Here is a 23,867-nt window from a genome sequence, read left to right as displayed (position 1 = left end):
TTCTCTGCCGTTCAGTTGATCTTGTATTTTGACTTGGGACCATGTATTGATCAGGTGGTTGCCGTCAGTCTATAAAAAGCAGGATGCCCAATTAACAAGTGTAGTAATATGTGCATGTCTGAGAGACCGAAACCAGATATTGCGGCCGATTTATGTCCACAATGCTCATGAAACTGGCTAGCAAGCAATAATGTCCATATGCAAAAAAAAAAAAAATATGCAAATCGCATACAGTAGTGCCACAATCATCCATGTGGCTGGTGACACAAATGATTGATTACAGTATAATCACATTATTGTAGGCCACTGCAACATTAAGCACTGCTCGACCTCAACACTGCTTGAATGTCGGAAAATAAAATTGTACCAAAGTAATGATTACGCTTAATCATAAAAAACAATAAATAGTATGCATTGATATCCAACACCACACTCTTTGTTTATACAAGGTAACCCTACTTGGAAAAATACATTTGCACCTTTTTTTTCCCCCTTTTTAAAATAGTTTATTTAATAAATTTCTTTTGATCCAAGAGGAACTTACACAATTATTGCGTTTCACAGAAATTTGTCTCAATATTCTCATTTTGTTCCCCAAAAAAATAAATGAATAATCATAATTTCCTTTCACAAAATAATTGTGATTAATATTTTTTTCATAATCAATCAGCCCTAGTAAACTTAATACTGGTAAACAATGTCAAATTGGTATTTTCTGAACATTGTTACCTTTGTTCCAGACAATATTTCTGGGAACGATAAATTCTCTACCTAACTACTTTTGTAAAGAATTTATATTTTATGCAGCTCTGATATTGCGTCATACGGGGCAAGTTGTTATAATATTGTGGCTTGTTAGTGTATACGGTTGAGACTTTGCTCGAACGACAATTGGTTTTATCTATCGTGTTGGAAGTAGTACATGGTAAGTGCTACACTTTGAAACTATCGTGGTTAATCATGAAGTGAACAGTGTGTTATGTGTCAAGAAGATGCCAAGCAGTGATGGTCACAGAATGTCAAGTGTCAGTGCAGACTGTTGCCCACTCAGGGAGATAAAAATGAGTTGCAGCAGAAGCCCTCCTTTTAGCTGCTGGAAGCAAAAAAAAAAAAATCTACCTGCAACACTTGACTGCATTCCATGTATCTCTCATTCAGAGACCTGCACTCCCTAGCTATATACTACCTATGTTTTCTTACCTTTTCCTTTGTTCTGATTCTTTCTCACCAAATCTGGATGTCAGCTATTACTTTGTATTTTCCTCCACTCACCCTCCTCCCCTTGCCTATGCCCCAGTGACTGTTGAATCAAGCCTGAGCTCGGCTACAGCCTTTTGGCCTAATTGGGGGAATAAAAGTGCGTGCCATTTAATACGGAGGGTCAATTGGTTCTCTGGAAAGCTGCGTGTAAATCTGGTGTAAATATTCTTAGAACATGTTTGACTAAGTCTCGTTATGCAGTTTTCAGGTAGCCTTTGCAGAAATTACTTTGAGTATTTTCATATACCGAATCAGAAACATAAAATGTGACAGAGTGAAAAGCATCCTTAGGTTAGTATTTTTCTTCATCTCAATAGTCAATGAAAAATGAATTCCCGCTATGACTCAGTAGACATGTACTGTTTAGGTTAATTAAATTAACTAGTTAAATGGAAGAAAATGTTTCTTGACGCAATGTATCAATAATCCACTCATCCCACTCACTGTTGTCTACAGTGTCACACTCAAACACATTAGGACATGCCAAAAAGAATAGAATTTCGACATTTTATCTATAAATTCCACTACTGGTGGTGTCTGTCAGATTTCAATATCCAAACATTTGATACGCCTGATAGTGGAAGGTAGTATACCAGGCCCAACGTGGAACACTAGCAAAAGAAACCTTCTCTAAGAATATGCTTCAGGGAATAAAGGTTGGAATTAGTTTCTACTAAATCCGTAGACGTGGGAAAAAATGTGATTGTACCGTGGGCAGCCCATGAGACCTTTACCCATCAATACTATGAGGTTAAAGAACTTGAGGCCAAGTCTTAACTTTGTTATATTCCTCAAACCTCTTTTTCTTTTCACCAGCGAGGGCCGCAGGGAATTGCTTGGAGGTGGCAGTCTTCAGATTTCCAATCTCACAGAGGAGGACGCTGGCATTTACACCTGTGTGGCTGACAACACCAATGCAACAATTGAAGCCCCGGCTCAACTCACTGTGCAAGGTACTCTCAACAAGCCAACTGTCACTTGACTTTCCAAATGCCAGGTCTCACTGTTATTCAGAAGTACTAGATGATAAAGAAGCCATTAAGAAACTTTTAGAAGCAACTTCTTGTAGGTTATAGCACATTTCTGCACACAAACTCCACAATAATGTAGAGGCTTGAAGATTTTCTATCACCTAACTAGAAAAGAGTTGTTCCTCTTTTGAATTGCATTCCTCCCCAGTGTTCATGATTTTGTTGAACACATCAACCACATTTCCCATTAAGATGCTTGTTGGTGTTTATTTGGGACAATGATTCCAAATTTGCATGCAGGTCAGCTAAGAAACAGCTGCTTTTTTATCTTGACAATCAGTGCAGGTATTTTCTACTCTTTCCTATGTGAAGCAAGTCAACAGTTTGATGTGAAGCAACAATTGAATTGGGAAACACCCTGAGGCTGTCCCGCAATGTCACCCCATTTCACACAAAGCGACATCACGCTAGGACTTCATCCCTTTGCTCACAAATCCCTTTCCTCTCCTCTTCAACACCCTTTCATCATTTCCTGTCAGACACTGCGATTAAAGGAGACAGTAATGGAAAATTGGATCAGGTGGTGGGAGGACATCTGACTTTGGTGCCTTTGAGCCTTCAGATCTGCCACTTCAATTCCTACCAATCCCTCATGTTTAATACCTGACCCGTGACCCAACTCCAATGTTACAGGCATGTAGAAATTGATCTCCAATATATTTAAAAGACATCAAGTCCTTATGTTAAGTTAAAAGAGTCACATTTTACTGCAGTACACACACAGAGTAAATTGTGTTTTTCCCCCAGACCAAATTAATGGCGAAACAAGATTGTGGCATTGATTTGCTCCCTGAAACATCAATCGATTTCCCCCAAGAAATAACTGCACTTGTAAATGAAATTCATACAAATTATTTTCCAATGTTAACTTGCTGGCATTTTTTTATTTGATATATCTGAAATTGGATACATAATGTTCACAATAGACTACTCAGGAAAACACATTTAGGGTTTATACCAACAATTGGAATCTGCCTTTGTGGCTTCATGATAAATTGAAGTTGCCGTGGATGATATGGAGTCATCTTTTCGTCTCTTAAAAAATCACTTTCAAACAGTAGTCTTGACAATGAAATAGCCCAAAGTTGGCTAAAAGCTAAAAATATCACCCTTCCACTCTTTCATAACCATCCAAATTATACTGCGAGAGAATTTCATTGAATTTCTCAAAACTGACCACTTAATGACATTTTTATTCTATTGTGTACAATTCTATTTTTGCCAATACATTTCTATTGGTATCGGCAACAGTAATTTTAGAATCCAAAAAGCGTCAGCTGCTTTTTCCTTTCACTCACTTTTATATGCCATTGATATTTCACATATAATATTTGAGTTTTTCTTTGAATGGTTGTGAAGCTGATCTGGATCTCAGTGTCCATATAATTCGAGCAGTGTTCATGTCAATGTTTGCATCACTTGCCTACTTACATCACATCTATCAGCCTAACTTACACTGTGACTTTGCTACATCTCACCCTCTAGTAGAGCTGCCATGATTAATGAGGCCAGAGGAGACAGCGTTTTTTGATGATGGTCAGTGTGCATGCGAGTGCGTGCGTATGTGTAGATCAGAAATAGCTCCTACACTAATACCTGTATGTAGGTTTCCCGTTTTCTGATGCGAAAGGTTAGTGTCCCTCATCTATCATGTCCTACTGTTATCATGACAGCAGTACCATATTGTTTTCTGGAAACACCCGAATGAGGTTTTTAGAACCTAAGTTTCACACCATTTTCAGTCGAGCCCTGCATTGGCTCACCTCCTGCAGATTTATTCATAGGTGAAAAAAATCTTTAAATAGTTTGGGAGAGGTCGGGGTTTTCCCCCATTTTTCATATGTTAAATATCTATCAACATTTCTTGAATGATCAGGGTTATTTTGAGTATTTTGGAAAAAGGGATGTACCCCAAGAGAAATTAAACACAGAAAAACTTTCCATGGAACTTTCAAAAGCAAACAAATCCGTTGACGCACTGCTGCTGCAGACACGCCTTTTCCATATCCTCACTGGGTGTTATCACCACCAGCAAGGAGGTGTCTGATTGTCATCCTATGGCTGGCTTGTTTAGAGTCTTGTCCGCCATTCTTTTCAGATAAAGCAATATCGCCAACTCACCGGAGCCATGTAAGTGGCATTTGTCACTGTCACGGAGTTGTAGAGAACAATTTCATTTCGATGCCTCATGAAACATTAGCCCCACTGTCAGTTGTCTGTCTTTTGTCTCCTCTGTTACTCAATATCCAAAGCACCCATGTTTGGACTAGTTCTCAAATGTTTTAAATTATTCATCCAGAAATCCATGTGATAACTTGTTTATTTGCTTTAGAGTCGATCTTTGCTATTGGTGGGGGATTGGGACCCAGTCGGCCCATGAACTGATCATTACGAATCAAATTAATACCACACTGCTAAAATTTTAGATTAGGTGTAAAAAGTGAAGGAGAAAAATGCAGTTATTGCAAGCAATGGAATTGCAACTAAATATTGTATATTGCTCACATTTTCATTCGAGGAATCTTTTAAATTGTTAAATACATTTCAGGTCACTAGAGAGAACAGAGAGAATCTTCAGAAAACCTCCCAAAATCCTTCAATGCATTTTTCAGTGTTAAGCAGTTCATATGTGAACTTTTTGTGACCTTTAAATGGTTCACTAGAGTCTTTCTTCCATCTCTTCTCATTTAGAATCGTCCAATTTGCTTTTGCTTATGTGATTTTGCCTTCAATAAAATGGTAATTTTTTTATTCACAGTCACTTTTTAGGAAGCATCTGTGAACTACTGTACTGAAAACAATACATCGCTCCATCTGAATGTTTTTTTATGTTCGCCTATTCTTACTAGTTCTTAATTAAAATGTTACTTTGTTACGCCTTCGACTTAGTTTTTGTTTGTGTTTATACCATTGCTTTTTGTAATGGCTTCAGTGAAAACATTTGATTTTCATGTAAAAGCCTTCTTTATGATCCATGAGCCAGAAGTCAAAATTCATCAATAATGGAATAATAAGCAGACAGTACACAAGAAACTGAACAATAAACACAATCAAATATTTATAGAGTCATTTAAGAATCTTGTTGCAGCAGGAACAACTGACTTATATTTGTCCTACAGTAGCCAGAATGTATATGCTGCATGTCTTCATTACCAGCACCACAACCTACAAAGACTGCTGGGGCCTGCTAATCCAAACATTGCTTTGATGCTCAGTCAGAAAACAAAACACAAAGCTACATTTTCATTTTTTCAAGGCAGTCGTTTATTTTTCCATCGCAGGGTCGAATGATTTTCTTGACAAGTTGAGCTTGGGTACTACTCGCATGGAGGAGCCATTTGAGGAAAAGCTTGTAAGGGCACTTGAGCTCTTTCTTTGTGGTCTTGTGGAAGCTGTTGATGTGCCTGCAAAGACTGTGTAAAGCATTTTTTAATTGAAATCATTTCTTAACAGATACATATATAGCGCCCTTAAATCCTCTCAGCAAGTCGCACTTGGCATATTGGATGTCAAAACTGTGGACCTACACATACATATACATACATGTACACACACTGCTTCATTTTTGCGGTAGAAACAGAAATTTATGTGAAAACGCGGTAGAGAAATCACTGTATTCAAGTACTACAAAGACCAAGATTTGCAAAAGCATGCGCATTTAGAAGCAGGTAACATTTACAAGCCGAGATATTCGGCTTAGAATAGAGATGATCCAGGGGTCTTATTTGGAAACTTAAAAACCTGATTTAGGGCATATTTATGTTTCTCCGCAAGCTCACATCGACTTTGAAATGCTGCCACTATTTGGGTTTAAACGTTTTATTGATTGCATGCAAATGTAGGCAGTGACATTATCAAATGTGGATGTCCCTCCGAAGTTGATCAAATTAAACAAGAAAACTGGTCAGGGTGGCTGCCAGGAGGCCAACAGCAGGATTAAAGGCGCTGCAAGAATATATGGCATGATCATTCACCACGTGACAACAATCTCCCATCTTCTCCTTATCTATGGGTGAAAGGCGGGGTAGACCCTGAACTGGTTGCCTGCAAATCGCAGGGCACATATAGACAAACAACTCGGACACTGCGCAGCCTATTTTGATTGTGACTGGTTAATTCTGAAAACAGCCACATCCCAAATTATCAGCGGGTGTGTCCCCTTGTGCAACCACATTAGCTTACATTGTTTATTTTGACTTCCTCTTTGGAAAAGATTTTCTTTTTCAACTGAGATGCAAGTAATTGATCTTAACCAGACATTTTAGCATAGGTCAGGAGACTTTTTTTAAACTGTACATACGAATGTTTCTCATCCCGTTTCTCATCCGAAACAAGCCAAATTAACGGTAAGCAAATTCTTCGGCTACCATTTAACGGACATGCATGAGCACATCACTTTTGCTCGCTCCAATAGGTTCCAAACGTTTCAACTCCTTAAAAGAAAATGGTGCATGTCTGCTCACATGGAAGAAGGAAGTGGAGGCTGGAGATGAAGAGATAGTCAAGGAGGTATAGTAAGATTAAGTGGCAGGAAAATGGGAGACAGAGTGGAAAAACAAAGATGGAGAAAGATAAAGAAAGCTACAGGGTACCAGTCTCCATTAAAACCTGACATGGGTAAGTCTCTCTGAGGGGTTCACATTTACACAAACAGACTCAAAACATGCAAATTTGGTGGTTATACAGATTGTGACAGCATGGTTGCAGGAAATTTGTTTCCTTGCTTAAACAAGTCGCTTTACAAACCCCACACACCAATGTGTTATGCAAATACGGAACTGAAAATCCCCCGTACCCAAACAGGTTTGCAGACACAAACGGTGGTATCTGTATCCAGATGCAATTTAATATTATTCACTTTCACAGATGGCTCCACTGCCACGAGCAACCTCAACTCCCGCCACACACACTTTCTCAGCCATAATCCATATTCCACAAACGAAACATTAATAAGAGCACTGTTTGCACTTGTTGGGATGCACAGCCTAAATGCAAAGTATTAGGTGTGGCAGGAAACTAGCTTTTCTCACAACCCTGAACACACCACCTCCACTGTGTGGTGACAACATGATGCCGTGGGGTTGCTTTTCTTCAGAAGGGACAGGGAAGCTGCTCAGAGTTGATGGGAAGATGGATGGAGCTAAATACAGGGCAATCCTGGAGCCCGCAAAAGACTTGCAATTGGGAAGGAGATTCATCTTCTGGCAAGACAGTGACCCTAAACCTAAAGCCAGAGAGCTACAATGGAATGCTTTAAATCACGGGTGCCCAACCTAATTTGACCTGAGAGCTATTTTTCAAGTAGCCCAGCTCCCGAGATCGACCAGTTTAGTGTTAACATTGCAAACCTACACACCTTTTCCAGCCTACAGTAACTAACCTCACTTGTTCTCATTGTCATCCAATCACTAGACATAATTGCTCTCTCTCTGTTCCTCTCTCATAGGTGCACACACGCTTGCAAATCTGCATAATGAGTAAAGCCATAAATGACCCTAACAATAACCGAGCAGAAAAATGAACCAGATACAAAAAAATACGAACAAGTGGCTCCACAAAGTATAAACACGGGGAGACCGAATGCATATGCACACCATATTTTTCAGATTATTTGCCTGAAAATTTGAAAACAATTATATAAAAACTATCTAAAATTATATAAAAACTAACAACAAAAAACAGTGACGTTTGTGGTTGTAAGATGGCAGAATGTGAAAACGCTGGGTCAACAGGATGAGGGCAGCTTGATCTCACAACCTGCTCCTGTAAAGCCAGAATCAATCTTTATCCACCCACAACCACTAATATCAAACCACCTGGATAAAAACAAATTAGATGCCAATAGCAATCACAGAGCTTAAAAAGGCTGATGAGGAAGCATCAGCAGTCCACACTCGGAAACTGCCCAGTGAGGCTGCCGCCTTATCGGTCAGTCCACAGTTGAGTCAATGCAATCAAACGCAGAGGCCATCCTTGCACAGTGGGTCTCACTGTCTCTTCTCACGTGCATGTACAGTGCGGTCCAATTATATGCAGAGGACGTGCTCCCTCTGACCTTGTTCCACGACTGATTGATGAGGTGCTGCTTGACTGCAGAAGATCAAATAACTGCTGTCTGTTCCTCATTACCAAAAGCAGGAGACATATGCAAGAGTTCACCTCAGCTTGAGTTACATGCTGACACATGGAACCGATATCGAGGTTGCTGTTGTCTCCCCTTGTGTAATAAAGACAAAGGAAAGGGTATTGATCATTTAAATCTGAATTTGTAGCGGTAACATCTGCTCTGGGTGCATAATGTGCGCGATTAGATTAAACGTTCGTCTTTCTTCTGCTAGCCTTTCATGGATAATTTGGCACATGAGGAAACAGAATGGCGTCATTTGGCTTTGTTCGTTTTGTGCAGAAATGGACAATTGCATATAGTTAAAAATAGAAGAGTATTGTTTTTGCTTATTTCACTTAGTCCTGTCTCTCTTCCACAGTTCCTCCCCAGTTTGCAAAGAGGCCGGCCAACATTTACGCCCATGAGTCCATGGACATCGTGTTTGAGTGCGAAGTCACAGGTTCACCAGCCCCCACAGTGAAGTGGGTCAAGAATGGCGACGCTGTTATTCCAAGCGACTACTTCAAAATTATTGTAAGATATTTTTTCCTCTTTGGTAGTAACTTTCTACATTTTCTCTGCAGTCACATTTTTTATGTACAGTATAAATAAAAAAATTTTTTTAGACCAATTGCATCATAAAGTCCAGATCATCCATACCGTTGTACTGGCTTAATGCAGATTCAGCTTTCACCATTTTGAGCTGTAAAACATAATTCATATCTTTCAATACACAAGTTTTAACCCTGCTCTGATTTTTCTAGATGTTTCTGTTCAGAAACGAAATTCAATAATGATATTTTACCATTAAAGCCATCATTTTAGTGAAAGACCTTTGCATACAGAAATATACATTATTTTGGCAATTTCCAATGTGATTGATTCAGGGCAGTTGTAGGGAATTTTTTTCTTCTTTTTTAACAGTACCTCTACCATCTATTTTGTAACTTTCTCCCTTCTTCTCTCCATTTTGCTATTATGTAGAAGGAACACAATCTACAGGTGCTGGGCCTGGTCAAATCCGATGAGGGTTTCTACCAATGTCTTGCAGAAAATGATGCCGGAAACATTCAATCCAGCGCTCAACTCATCATCTTGGATCACGGTACGCATCACAAACACTCACTCATGTTCAAGGCAGATTAAATTATTTTAGATGGGTGATAATCAAAAATTGATTAAGTACATCAGTTAACTAAATTATTGTGCCTGGTAGGGCTGCATCTGATTGTTTTGCTCGGATGACAGAGAAGAGTAATGATTTCTGGCAAGTTTGTGTTTTCTTTTCCACACCATTAGTGAAGCCGAAATCCCAAAAGTCTCGTCACGGAGCTCATCTGCCATTTTGGGGGTCTTATAATGTATATACAGTTGGCACTTCTTGTGCAAATCTTGTGTCTTGAAAGGTAAATGAAACCATTGAATTTTGGTTTAACCTGATTTGACAGATGGTACATGAATACAAAAAGTAAAGGTATGAAGGAGCGTTGCAGAAATGTAGAAACTCGTGCAAGCTTCTGGATGCTGCCATTTGCTTAAACATAAACTCTGGAAAGGTGTTTTGGAGGGCTACAGCCTATACACCCAAAATACAGTATGCTTTAGTTCTAATTGTCATAGTGGGTAACCAGACCTCGTGGCTCATAGCATCAAATGTGCTGGAAGATAGACTTGTGCAAAATGTTTGAGTATGTTAGTTCTCGTGTCATTACCTTTGAACATTAGCGGAAATGTAGTAGAACATAAATTCAACCTCATTTGCAAGTTGATGACGTTTCCATTTTAAGCCGCAGGGCTAGATACGATCTCCCTTCAAGAAGAAACTCAAACAGAATAGGGAATTCCATCAGTGCGGAAACTGCAAAAAGCAAAGTAAAGCAATTGTGAGCAAAGAGGAGGAATGGGAGAAAATTTTGTGTTGCATGGCATTTGAATGCTTATTACAAGAAGCAGTCGGAAGTCCGCCCTAATTACACCAAGCAAGAGGTTCTTGACTTATTTTTGTTTGCAATTTGGTGTTTCCAAACAACTTTGTCCCAAAAAATCTTTCATTTTGTAAAAGCCTGGTTGTTGAAGGTAGACGCCCTGTTGCTATTGATTGGTCGCCTCAACAGAGTCCATTGTCCCTTGATGTTATGTAAAAAGGAGTCTCAGTAGGAAACGGCAAGAAAACAACAGTCGCCATTTTAAAATGCTTCATACATTAAGATGATAACAGTACCGTATTTTCCGCGCTCCAAGGCACACCGGATTATAAGGCGCACCTTCAATGAAAAGCCCATTTGAAAACTTTGTCCATATATAAGGCGCACCGGATTATAAGGCACACCTTCAATGAATGGCCCATTTTAAAACTTTGTCCATATATAAGATATATACATTTGGCCCGCGAGCCGGACTTTGGACACGCCTGCTGTAGTGGCTCAATATGGGTCCATATATAAGGCGCAGCTAATTATAAGGCGCACTGTCGGCTTTTGAGAAACTTGGAGGTTTTTAGGTGCGCCTTATAGTGCGGAAAATACAGTAGTTTTGTTTACAGATCATCTCAGCACACCGCTCTGCTCTGTCATTGCTGCTCTTGAATTTTCTGGTGAGGTGCACACTGTTGCTGTGCTATAATTCGATGTAGCCCACATAGCTCACGCAGCAATTACTTTCCAGCCTACACAGCCAGCGGTGGAAGCACAAACCTCATCAGAGGTTATTTTATTGCTATTTATTATTATATAGGAAGCAAACTGAGTTGAACTGCTTCGTGGAATTGTGGCTTAGCAGGGAAATCAAGCGCAGCCAGCGGCAGAAACTTGGCTAATACTCATTAGTGATCATTATCTTTGTGTCTTCACTCTTCCAGCTCCAGTTCTTTGTAGTTCAACTGATTATCCTCCCAAGTGGGTGTTTGGAATAGAGAGAGGTCACTTGTTAGCTGTCGGTTCAGCGTGTTACTAGTTATTTATAGAAACAATGTTTGTGCCCTTAAACTTGAAAGTTCAGAAAAGTGCATAAAATTTTAAGAAATTAAAAAGCAAATCACTTTTCTTACTCCTGCAACTATTCAGACATATTTTTGGGCCAGGTTTTCTGAAATAGAACTCAAATTGGTAGTCTAAATGATGCTGAACATTCCACATGTGCATTATGGGTCAACTAGTTGCAAACAAATGGGAGTCAATTAGAAACCAAATGCCAAAGGTGGATATTGAGAAGACCGAATTAATTATGTTGTTTCGCAGAGGCCAAGGAGATGCTCTGTAATATTTCTTGTAGTCATATTTTTAGATTGGTCATCTGGTGGAAGAGCTTGTCATATGATGTGTGTTTTTTAAAGCTAGATACAAAAGAAGCAAACATTTAGATGGCTCTTCCCAGTAACATTCATCACTGACCTGTTTTAAAACAGTGGACTGTGATCCTTGGATTTAAAAGTTGTGAACACCGTTGTTGTTTTTCATTTGATTGTGTGGTATTTATGGTCTAGAATTGTTTTTCATGCTATAATGTACTGTAATTATGACCAGTACGGTAAATTCATGGTAGACTTAACGTGAAATTCATGTTAGGGCACAGCTGTGGGAAAGGAACTCCGTCGTAAACTGGGAACGTACGATAAAAATTATTAGAAGCTAATTCGTAGTTCAATTTGTTCAACTCCAGCCTTCGTCTAGAGCCGTTGAAAGTGACCTAACTTGGATTTTTTGTTGATTAAACAAACCTTTCATCAGCTATTAGTGCTGTATAAGCACTATCGTCCTCAAAATGATGGGAAGGAAGTTACATCAGATGCTGCTATTTAAGGGCTTCTTGTTACATCTTATTTCGACAGTGTCCTGCAGCCTTTTGCAAACTTTTCCGACCGCATAATTTTCTGAAGTGTTTGTGCATGATATTCTGGCAGTTGTCAATTACAGCTTGGCGAGGAAACTGGTCATGTTTTTCAACTTTGAGGTTAGACAAAGCAGTCATTTAAATGATTTCCACAGATGGTACAAAATCTTAGTCTGATCAAATGACACAGCATTACAGTTTGTGTCTTGCAGCGCAATTGTTTTTTTGCTTAGTTCTTGGAAATCTAAAGCACAGACACACAGTCGACATTTGTGCACGCTAAGCTATGAATAGATAATAGTGATGAGCTGCATATTTTGTTTGAAACATACTCTATTTGGCTATAATGCATTTTAATGGGATCATAAAAGCAAAGGTTGGTGAATGATACAGATGTCTGCATTTGCCAATACAATATGAACAAAAAAGGAGAAGGACCTCATAGATTGCTCTTTGCCCTTATTTGCCATTTTGAAAATGGCCTTTTTTATGGAAATAAAAAAAGGCCCGGCTAAGTTGGTGTCCCTTAATTCCACATCTTCCATAAATTATAGTCTGACATTTTGCCTACTTGTGATCAAGGCAACTATGACACTAGCCAACCTGAAATTGGATTTGGATATTTAAGCTCTGAGCACTCAAGCTCTTTGAGTCGCCTCTGTTACAATCATATCACATTGAGATAAGTAACCATCCATGATACATGATACATTAAAAAAAAAATTGCTGATTCTGAACAACAGCAGGCTCGTTTCTGTTTGAGATGTTTAATAAATAAAGGGGGCCCACTATGTTTGATAGCATTATTTATCTCTCCCACTGTTAGACATGACAACAGAACAGAGACCCTCTCCTCCCATCCCATCATATGTAGAACTCCCACAGTGAAATAGAAATGTCCCATTACTGCCACTCCTTGTCAGTCCCTGCATTACTCTGTTCAGAAAGTATATTAGAGACATGTGGCGGACATAGCATGGAAAAAGCCGTGTTTGAAAATACGACATCCTAGATTGATGAATCATTGACTAAATGTTAACATCATATTGAAGAATTTAAAAGAAGACTATTGCCCTCACATTTGCAAATAAGAGCCAAAAGAACTTCAGACAATTAAAAATGGGAAATTTAACATTAGCAAAACCATATGATTAGAAAACTAATTTATCTTAATGCTAACATATAATGCAAAACACCATAGATAGGTAAATGGAAATTAGTATAGATATTGGTTTCATTGAAATATAAGATATATAATATAAACACAGAGCAGCAACACATACAAACATCATATCCAATCCTACATAAACATCTGTCGTTCACCTAATTCCTAAATCACGAGTCTTTGTGTTAAATAGTCCAGTTAAATAGTCCAGTTTCTATACCAGTTACAGACTTGAACAATGTGGTAACACCAGTTGTTCCACCTTAGTATAAGAGAAAACATTTCAATGTCGCTTCCTGCTCATTTAGCGCGCCAGGAGGATGACATTTAAAAGAGGCCAACAATAAGGTACTGTCACGTTTAACTCCTTTCTGAACTTTGTCACTTCAGACGTGAAGCAATCAGCAATATCAGTACCTACAACATTGGTTCTGTTTTGTTAAAAGTAGATGTAGGAGCCATCCAAAACTATAAATTCTCACTCTTTGGTAACCACATGACCCAGCACGCTTTGTGTAAACAAGCTTCTTGTCGCTCAATCTCATAAAACTGATAAATCGCACACTGCAAATATTAAATATATAAACAATTTTCCCCAATAGTTAAAATTTTATGAGCACCCAATATTTTGAATTTTATGAGCACAACGTCTTCCTTTCCATAGCCGCTCATGCAGCTTACTGACAAAAAACACGTAGTGGCCATCAAATTCAAAGTATTGCAGCGATCATTCTGATTATTTCAGAGGTTGACAAATACTAAAGTGTGGTGTCTTCGACATACATAAAAACAATACCCGATGTTCTTGTGGCACTTAGTGAATCATCATCTGTTATCGGATGTCGCACACAAAGTTTTTTCCGAATGGGAGTTCTCAGAGATAAAGTGAATAGCAGCAGTTTAAAGAGATGTTTTTGAGGTTTTGTCATTACGATTGACTGCAAAAGGTGCGGGAGGAGAGATATATTGTTAGCTTATAAACTTTTTTAGTTTATGATAAGCAAAGCTGTACAAATTTCATAAAGGCAGCAGTAAAAGTTGTCTTCAAAGGCACTGGTACAAGAAGCAGATGGGCGAGCACTCCGCTGCCTTTTCTCACCACCTTTATTCCCTGTTCAAATCAAGACGTGATAATAGGCTGCTCACAGATCCTTTCCTCCAGCTTGACGAGCACTGAATAAAAGCTCGGGCCTCCTTCAGGAATACTGTGCACTCCATCATCTGCCAGCAGGGTCACTGCCGGGCCAGCAGGAGGCAAATGCGTGGTGCTGCGAACGTGTGAACATACCAGCGCAGCACACACGGGTCAGATGCCATCAAACGTGTAACTTCAACAGTAGACTCTCGCGGCAATATGCGACTGTTAGAACCATGTCAGGCTCTGCTGGGACACAACAGTATGCTCACATCCAGTCACAGCTGTTACAGCTGGGAATGTCAAGGCCTTCACACTATGATTGACATATTGTATATTCGGCCATAACATTAGGTACACTTACTATGAAAATCCAATGCCATGCTTTTGTTGCTACAATCTCTATTCTACACTTTATTGTTTCAACGTGATTACATTTTTACGATGGTACAGTTTTTTTCATAGGTCACATTTCCGGGAATGAATTCTTAGTTATTAAGAGGCATTTTGCAATATATTTAGAGTCATCGTAAACCTTCCATCCCTGTCAAGCCAAGGCTGCATGCACATCATGTATGTCTTAGAGCGGGTGTGTACGTGCGGGTGCACGTGCGTGTTAATCATACACCTCCTAGTCTAAAATGATTGGGAAGAGGAAAAATCATCTGCTACCAAATTGTTGTTTGTGCAGACGCTCAACACTCACTCTGCAGTGGCTTTCCTTCAGATGCCGCTTACGCTGAGTGTATATTTGAGCATTTAAAGGGGCTGTTTTCCTGGTGAACTTTTGTATTAATTCAAGCGGGGCGAATAGCTTTGCTTTATTCATAAACGGCCTGTCAGCTAAGTGCTAACTGAAATGTTACGGGTGCCAATTTTGCTGTTGTTTTGCCCTGGAAGGAGAAAAAAAAAGACTCAAATAGCCTTGGATACTTGTCAGTGCTGTTTTTTTTAAGGTCATGCTTGTTATAAACATCGGTTTATGCCTGCCAGGACTTGTGTTTGTGTTTTATACTTCTTTCAACACTTTCCTTTATTACTATATAACACTGTCCTCCAACATGCAGTCATCCAGGATGCCAAGCTGATGTTTTTGGATGTGCCTAGTCCTCTGGGCAAGCTAATTAAGGTAGCTCAGCACTTTCCCTTCACACCCTTCCCTTAGCAACAGGCGGCTGACCCCTGCGAACGGCACCTCAACAGCTTTTATGTTTCCTGTTAGCACTCACCCTCTCTGTCTTCATTGTACCTCCCTGTTGCCATAAGCTATAAGTAGAATAGGGAGAAACATCACAGTGGGCAGTGGACATCCTGCTGTCTGGTGGAGTGCATTTATATTTTCTTTATCTGGCCAAAAAACATTCGAGAAAAATAGCAGTCTATTTAATACAAAAAAGTTGTTGGTTAGGCAGCCTAAACATGAGCCAGTGTAATTAAGTCATTTTGGTATCAAACACTGACTAGAACAGACTCTTAGCTCATATTCTGAGTTGCACAGAAAACAACAAATCCACAAAGATAAAAACATACTGTACCGTCCTTGGTAGTGTGGCTCATTCATTCATCGTGTGCTGGTGTAGTTCCAAGGTTGTAAGACCATTGCAAGCAGAGAAGATGTGTGTTTTCTAGCAGCTGGAGTGAGAGGCTCTGGAGATGTGCAGCATCATTGCCTGTTTTGATGTGCTTGAAAGCCAAGCCCAAGGGGCACTTGCTTTTCTCCCGCAGTCAGCCTGTGGCATCTACATTGTTTACTGTATCTGTACATGCTCATTTACATGCCCAAAGAGAACCAGCGTGATGTTGCGTGTTTCTGGAGGTGATTTGTGACAGCTTTTGTTGAAGTGAGGCAGTCAACCAAGAAAAAAACACTGACTCCCCAGTAGTCCACGGCCCATCACTGTGTACATGGAATTCTACACATCCCCCCCTGTTTAGCTTTGTGGAATATTGGTTGTCACTTTTTATAGAAACCACATTACCCTTGAGTAAATTCCAGGAGGTCTAGTGTAAACAGATTTAACGTCCTGCTTTCCTTTGAATCCTCTCTGTAGTTCCATTGGAAAAAATGCCCGCTGGGTTTAGCTAAGAGAGACAGCGCTTATAATTGTTGCTCTGAAAAATATATTTGGAAAGAAATGCAGATCCTGTCAGATCTCAACTTTTCAGCAAATTGCAAAACCTGGAAATAATTGACACCTCCCCTCGCACAAAAATGTTTTAATTTCCTGTGCTGCCACAGGATCACTGCCTTTCCATTAGAAGAATAGCCTGTTTAAATGATGCTTTTCCCATCACTTCAACATAATTCCTTGGGACCAGCAAGCCATTAAAGGCACCAAAGCAATACTTTTATTTTACACAGGGCTTTGGGCTGAGCACAAACACAACAAACAGGCAATTTTTTTAAGTGAATAATGAAGCATTTTTCCTTAAAAAAATATGTGAAAAGGTGAATCCACAAGTAATAAATCATAAATGTGCGGGGAACACTTAAAAAAAACAACTCAATTTTATAGCGAGACCTCTTGTTTAGAATTTCTTTATTTCAGTTTGTTGGTTATTTTGACATCCAACCCCAGTCTCAAACTATGTTTGAAAACCCGTAACATTTTACTCAGGATCTTTACTTCTATTCATTGAGTGGAACAAAAAAAACATGCTTGCCACTTTTATTGCAGTCAACCATTTCTTGCTTTGCCTTCTCTTTGTGGTTCATTTTCCTTTGCTGATTTCCTTTTTGTGCAGATCAGTTTTTCACGAATAGCCAAATCTGATTCAGCCAATGTGAAAAGGAGCCGTTGCGGAGAATAGCCACAATCGTCAGAAGTTGCTCCCGGCCACCAATAATTTTCCACAACGTTTACCTCAGAACATTAAAACAATTAGAGGGTATTGTTTTTGCCTGCCCGCTTTATTGTACCCTTAAATTGAATTGAACACTCGGCACAGGAGGAACCATTCTTGTACCTGATTGCAGCACGAGCATACAACTATTTGGTGTGTTTTATATAGTCAGTGCTATGTAAAGTAGTCATCCTTTTATTTTGTCCCCCTTTCTTTCGTTACACCATCTAAAACATTTTTTAAGTGAAGTGAGAAATGAATCCATTAAAAAAATAATTATTTGAAAGCAGAAAACTTAAAATTGCCATGTGCATATGAAGTCACTCCATTTCTTATGATGCTCCTAAAAAGCTCAGATGAAATCCTTTACCTTCAATCACACAATTTGTGAAATGGTGTCCACTATTATGTCCACTATTGTTCCATAATGTTTCAATTCATACACACCTTTTCTGGAAGGCCGCAGTGGCTGCAACACTAAAGTAAGAGGCACTTCTAATCGAACGTTGCTATAAAGACCAAGGAACTCTCCCAAAAGGTTTGGGACAAAGATGTTCAGAAGTACAAGTCAGGGTTAGGTTTAAAAACTCATCTAAACTTAGATGATCCCAGGGAGCAATATGAAATCCATAATAATCACACCACAACAAACTTGCAAAGAGAGAGGGCTGACCACCAAAACTCACAGACCATACAAGGAGGCAATATATTAGTGAGGCAGCAAAGGTAACACTGGAGGGGCTGCAGAGTTCTACAAGAGTGGCTGGAGTATCTGTTCACAGGACCACAATGGACCACGTACTGCACTGAGTTGGGATTTATGGAAGAGTGGCCAGAAAAAAGGCAATATTTTCAGAGCACGTTTTGAAAAAGAAGGCATGTGGGAGACTCCCAAATGGTATGAAGGACAGCGCTCTGCTTAGATGAGACTCCAACTTCAGCCATCAGCTCTGTCTGATGCATACCCAGCTCATCTCATCACTCCAAGAACAGTATCCTGACAGTCAAACTTGGTGGTGGCAACTTCATGCTGTGGGATAAGCAGGTCAGGATGGAGGAATATTTTTCAACAGCAGTCACTGGGAAACTGGTTGACGTCAGGGGAGAGATGGTTATTACCGAATGGTGACATTCCCGTGCAACACCTGTACGAGAGTGTTAAATGAGTGTTGGCAAAAAATCAATGAATGAGATTTGACAAGCTCATAGAGATTGATCAAAAATGACTTGCAGCCAATATTGCTGCAATTGGGTCGACAACATACACACTTGAAGGGTAAATAATTAATGGACGTGCTGATTTTGAGATTTATGTTTAGGAATTTTATATATATATATTCCTCCTTTCACATTCTGCAGATCCATCAAATAAAGTTCAGGTAAAGAAATTGTTTTAATTCAAGGTTACAGTGTAACATAATGGGTGAAAAGCCAATGGGGTGAATGTGTCTGCAAGGCACTGTAGACATTTGTGCTGCTTCTGTAAAACCTGCAATGCTTTTGACTTACTCATTCATTCTTCATCTGTCAGATGAAAGTACGTGAGTGTGGATTGGACCATTAGTTTCATGCTGGAGCTGGTTCCGATATAATAACCATTATCAAAACAATTACAAATGGCAGCTTCCCCTGAGAAAAATGTTATTTTCTTTTGCAAGATCCCAGTCAGGTCACGGTCTGCTATTTCTACCTTCATTGGTCTATCAGTGGTCCCGGTCCTGTGTGTGCTTCTGGCAGATATGAATTCCTTCTTTTAGTACGAGCCTGACTGACTCTCTTATCTGTGCGCTCAGACCATTTGATGAAGTACTCTGCTTATGTTAAGTCACAACCAAGGATGCTGCCAGTTATTTGGGCCCTGAGAAAAAAAAATCACTTTGGGCCCCAACATTGTATTGCCGCAAATTCAAAAACCGATTTTCTATGGCCACTATCAGTCACGGACCCTTGGAAGCTTCATCACTTTTCACTCTTTTAACGGCGCCCCTGGCGCACCACTGGAAAATAACAGAAGTTGACGAGTTAGAAAGAGAGTGAAAAGTTGAAGTTGTAAAGTGTTTGAATTGATGTTGTCTTTTACTTTTTTTCATTTTAGCCCAGTATTTTTACTATGGTCTATAGTCAGGTGTCCCTTGCAGCTCTCAAATTTGTTACAATATATTTAACACTAACTTTTAAGAAACAACTTACGGGGACAGCTGTGGACGAGTGGCTAAGAATGCCGCTTGAGACCAAAGGGCTGTAAGTTTGAAAGAGGTCTTCTAATGCTCCCTTCCACTTTTGTTCCAGTGTGTCACCAACTAATTGGAATAGTGCTTTTTGATCTGCCACTTCGCCACTGACGCGTCTACAGTTCCACATTCATTTTTTTCCCTCAGATTAATATTAAGACAAATGCTTCACCGTGCATGTCTTTGTCCCAGTTGTATTATGTGTTGGTGGCCCAGATATATTATGCAGATCTGAAGTAACCTTCCTCATTAAAGCCTTAATGCCAGCTATTCATTACCTTCAGCACAAAGACTAATGATACAATTAATGAGCTATGAATGAAGCTTGGCAATGGTGGTAGGAGTCTGACATCTCCTTCCTGTAACAACCTCGAGCCTGCATGTTCAAGACTGATTGGACAGACAAGCGCTGGTTACTCTGCTGCATGTCAATTATTTGCAGATGATGTTAAGATGGAAGCATAATTAGTGTCCTGGTCTATTCTACGCTGCTCTGTTCAGCCTCTTGAGCGTAGTCATTTAACCATGGTTTTGTTCATATTTACAATCATGACATAGGGTTAGGGTTGTCTGTACACGCCATATCTGAGAAAATTTGTTCAGTGTCAAAGTCCTTAGACTTTGGGTTAAGTGGTCCAGTGTCTGCCTAAGTAACAAGTGATCAGCAGATTGATTTTGTGCTTAATTTTTGATTTTGTGATTGAAGTCCTTAAAGTGTTTCATTGTTCTCTTTAATGCCCCAAGGTATTTAAAAAAATCTTACCTTTTGCCAAAGATAATTACTTTCATAATAGAAATAGAAAACCACATATAAAAATTGTTCACAAATTTAAGTTGCATGTTTTTGAGAAGTTTGAGCTCAGACTCCGAAAAAATCCTCATTCCCTGTTTGTTCGGAAACACGTTCTGAGCGCGAGCTGCCTAACTACAACTGTCCGTAAATTTAGAGCATTGTTCCAATATACTGTTTGGAAATTCAGAATGCCCCAAAAAACAAGTGCCGGAGTCCAATGGGTCAGGCAGTACAAATAGGAACAGTTCAAGCACCTGCTGCTATAAAAACTGGGGGTCCGCTGTATATGCACTAATAATAAGGATTAGTCACTGTGTGCTCACATGTATACCTTAGCATTTGATAGCTGGCCATCTTTTCACACGTTTGACACATTTGAATTGTAACCAAACCTCCAAAAGACAAATTAGTGTCCCGATGGAGTGACGGATAAATACTACAGCAGTCACTTGAATTGCTACTTATTCTGTCCATCAAGAACACAAGATGCACTTGCCATGTTACTTTGCTTGTATTTGTGTTTTACCCCATCACTTTCCCTGACCTGCACGCGAATGGAAATATCCCATGCATTGACATTACCTTTGAAAAGGTTCCGTCTTGCCCACTCGTCAAGCAAATGGAAAGTAGATCTCGCTGCGTTGTGCCACAAATTATTCTCTCCGCCCTCCCTTTTCCCAACAAAAAGCTGATCAAATTAAATAAATCTCAAACATTTCTTCAGCCAGCATTCCTTGAGCGAGATCACCTACTGTTCAGGATGGACTTTTGTCTCTGGATGCAAATGCAGGTTTACCTCGCCCTTGGCCAAAAAAAGGCAATAAAGATCGGTTATAAATGACAAACATTTCCAAAAACCTGACTCATAGGAGTTGTGTAAATGTCCTGTACTGTTGTGTCATAGCAAGCAGTGTAAATCTGCACGTGTAGTATCCCCCTGTATTGTGCTTTGTAAGTGTAGTAGAACTGTTTTATTTCTGTGTTTTCTCGTGACACCAGACGTCTTTTTTGTTATGTTGTTGTTATTTTGTTTTTTCTTCTGTTTTTGTTCTTTCTTTCTTTCGTTTCACCCTCATTTCCATTTCACCCCCTTTTCCACTCTCCTCAAAACTGTTCTCTTTTTCCTGGAAATATTTCTCCCATTTCCACCCCCAATGCTGTCTCTGTTTCCCCGGTTTCCCCCCCCCCCCCCTTTTCCCTCCACCCTCCCACCCCTCTTCCCAACCCCAAGATGTAGCCCTTCCCCCTCTCCCTCCCCCCTCACTGACTCCTAACACTACTGACCATGTAACGTCAGGCTCTGGGGGTGTAGCTGGTCCAGCAGGACCCACTCCCACCGCCCCCCGCGATGTTGTGGCTTCGCTGGTTTCCACCCGCTTCATCAAGCTTACCTGGCGCCCGCCGGCTGAACCGCACGGAGACGAGCTAACCTACTCTGTTTTCTACAGCCAAGAGGGCACAAGCAGGTAATACACAGTCTACATTGTAATTGTACCATGGCATTGCTCCTCTGTGAGGGAACACTCTGAGTGCATTCCTGAGCTTCCGGGCATTCTGCAAAGATCTCATTAAAGTAGTTAAAGCACTATTTAAAGCAGTATGTGTTTATTAATTAAAGATAATTATTTCCTCCCAAGGCTTTGTACTGAAATGAACAAACACTTGCTCCTTAAACCTCATTTCCCTCCAAACCTACATATTTTCTCGTGCATATTAGTCAGAAAAAATTAAAAGGTAATTTAGGTAGCGACAAGCAGTTTTGTATATTCTCATGGATTTTTTTAATACTATCTGTTCTGGATGAATTATGCTGAACTTCATGCACAAGAAAAACTCCCAACCATGCCCTTCCCTAATTGTTCATTTCCCCATACATAAAATACCAAAGTCTTGAGACACCTAATAATTCATTTGCTACTGAATAAGGATTTGGGCTAAAGCCTGTAAAACAACCTGAATCTAAATGTAAAGCTTAAGACATTTTTGGCAACTGTTGCTTCCAAGCCTCCTGAACAAACCCAGAATAAAAAATATGTCCAAATGGTCAAAAATTCTGAAGTTTTGACAGTTTTCCAAAACAAAGCACTATATGAGTTTGTTACATGACTACCAAACAACCATAAAGTTGCTCTTTAATTAGAATCCCCGACTGGGTAAAATCAATGACAATGCCAGAGTAAATGAATGATTTGCGTTCATCTTAATACGTCCACTGATCCTTGTGCGACTTTGAAATATTTACAAATACAGTGTAAGGCTGATGTGTATGTGTATTTACTTGTTTCCACATCAGGGAGCGAGTTGTAAATACAAGCCGACCAGGGGAGTTGCAGGTCACCATCCAGAATCTGATGCCAGACACCAAATATCGCTTTAGGGTTTTGGCCCACAACATCAACGGCCAAGGAGAAAGCTCTACTGCTCTAAAGGTGGCCACCCAGGCTGAAGGTGAGGCAAACAACCGTGTGCACACACCACACGGGAATGTGGTTTTTCTGTGTGCTCGGTAAACAGGATGCGTAAACAAAAAGACGGGCTGCAGCTAGTTTGTTGGAAAGCTGCTCATATTAGTTCACAGAGGAAAACAGGATGCCCTCAAAAGACGCACACAAATGTACAAATAAACCCTCACCCATGCAAATATTCACTGCCATACACAAACACTCGCTTCAAACGGGCTCCCACCACTGAACACAGTTACACATAGCAAAGTCTTTTTAAGCTCGACCACCCAACAACACACCAGAGAATTGCTGAATTATCTCCTTGTGAGCTGCCCCTTATTTACCCTGAAGCATTTCTTAAGTCTTTTTGTGTGTGCGCGTGAAGTGCTCTAAACCAAGCTTACCTCCATAACATTTTACGTTCGGAAGTACGACAAAGGAAACATTTTCCGCTTTCAAGTCCCTCATTAAAATATTTTGACTGGAGGAGACTTATAAATCATAGAAGAAAGATGGGACGTAGCGGTGCGCTTTTCTTTCTCTCTGTGTGCCAAGATATCGGCCCCTCACCTTCACCCACTCTTATCGTCATGTATAAAAGAACTGTGAATGGAATTTCCCAACACACTGCCGCTTCTGATGTCCTTTGGCAACATTCATTGACTGTCACTTTCACATCCAGTCACTGTCCTTGTCCTTGTTTGGAGGGCAGGCAGATGAATCAACAGACTTTTATAACCAGTGAAAGCCAAGCTGTCATTGGGGATCGCAAACATTTGGGGGAGCATAGTGTCCAGGTTTACCAGCTTTACCTGGACACCTTTTTATGTGTCTTGTGAGCTCTTAGGTTCAAATTGGAGCTTAAACTTTTGATCAGGTTGCTTTCGTCGTACTTTTGCTCTTCATAGCCTGTCTTAAGATGATTCAGGCAGTTTCAGACTTTCAAAATGGCACCCTGTCTTTCCTGTCAACAATATCTGCAGTCGAGCTTACGATATATAGTATGGAGACGTGTGTTGACATGCAAAGC

The 23,867-nt window shown here is 39.9% G+C and overlaps 1 protein-coding gene across 13 annotated transcripts in view; it reads left to right on the top strand.

Annotated features, from left to right (window-relative positions):
• Positions 1-23,867, top strand: part of neo1a (neogenin 1a) — a 119,779-nt gene that overhangs the window by 72,984 nt on the left and 22,928 nt on the right. For 9 of the 13 annotated variants that reach the window (XM_037248506.1, XM_037248496.1, XM_037248494.1 and 6 more), the window contains exons 5-9: positions 2,077-2,213; positions 8,777-8,931; positions 9,382-9,502; positions 21,625-21,859; positions 22,687-22,841. In XM_037248506.1, the coding sequence (XP_037104401.1) occupies positions 2,077-2,213; positions 8,777-8,931; positions 9,382-9,502; positions 21,625-21,859; positions 22,687-22,841 (803 nt within the window). The remainder of the gene's footprint in view (positions 1-2,076; positions 2,214-8,776; positions 8,932-9,381; positions 9,503-21,624; positions 21,860-22,686; positions 22,842-23,867) is intronic. The other 4 variants (XM_037248499.1, XM_037248504.1, XM_037248498.1 and 1 more) reach the window with 1 other exon arrangement.

This window comes from Syngnathus acus, chromosome 3 (genome assembly GCF_901709675.1).
Source record: "Syngnathus acus chromosome 3, fSynAcu1.2, whole genome shotgun sequence".
NCBI classification, from domain to species: domain Eukaryota; kingdom Metazoa; phylum Chordata; class Actinopteri; order Syngnathiformes; family Syngnathidae; genus Syngnathus; species Syngnathus acus.
The sequence above is the reverse complement of the archived record's forward strand: the minus strand, read 5'-3'. Positions and strand labels throughout refer to the sequence as shown.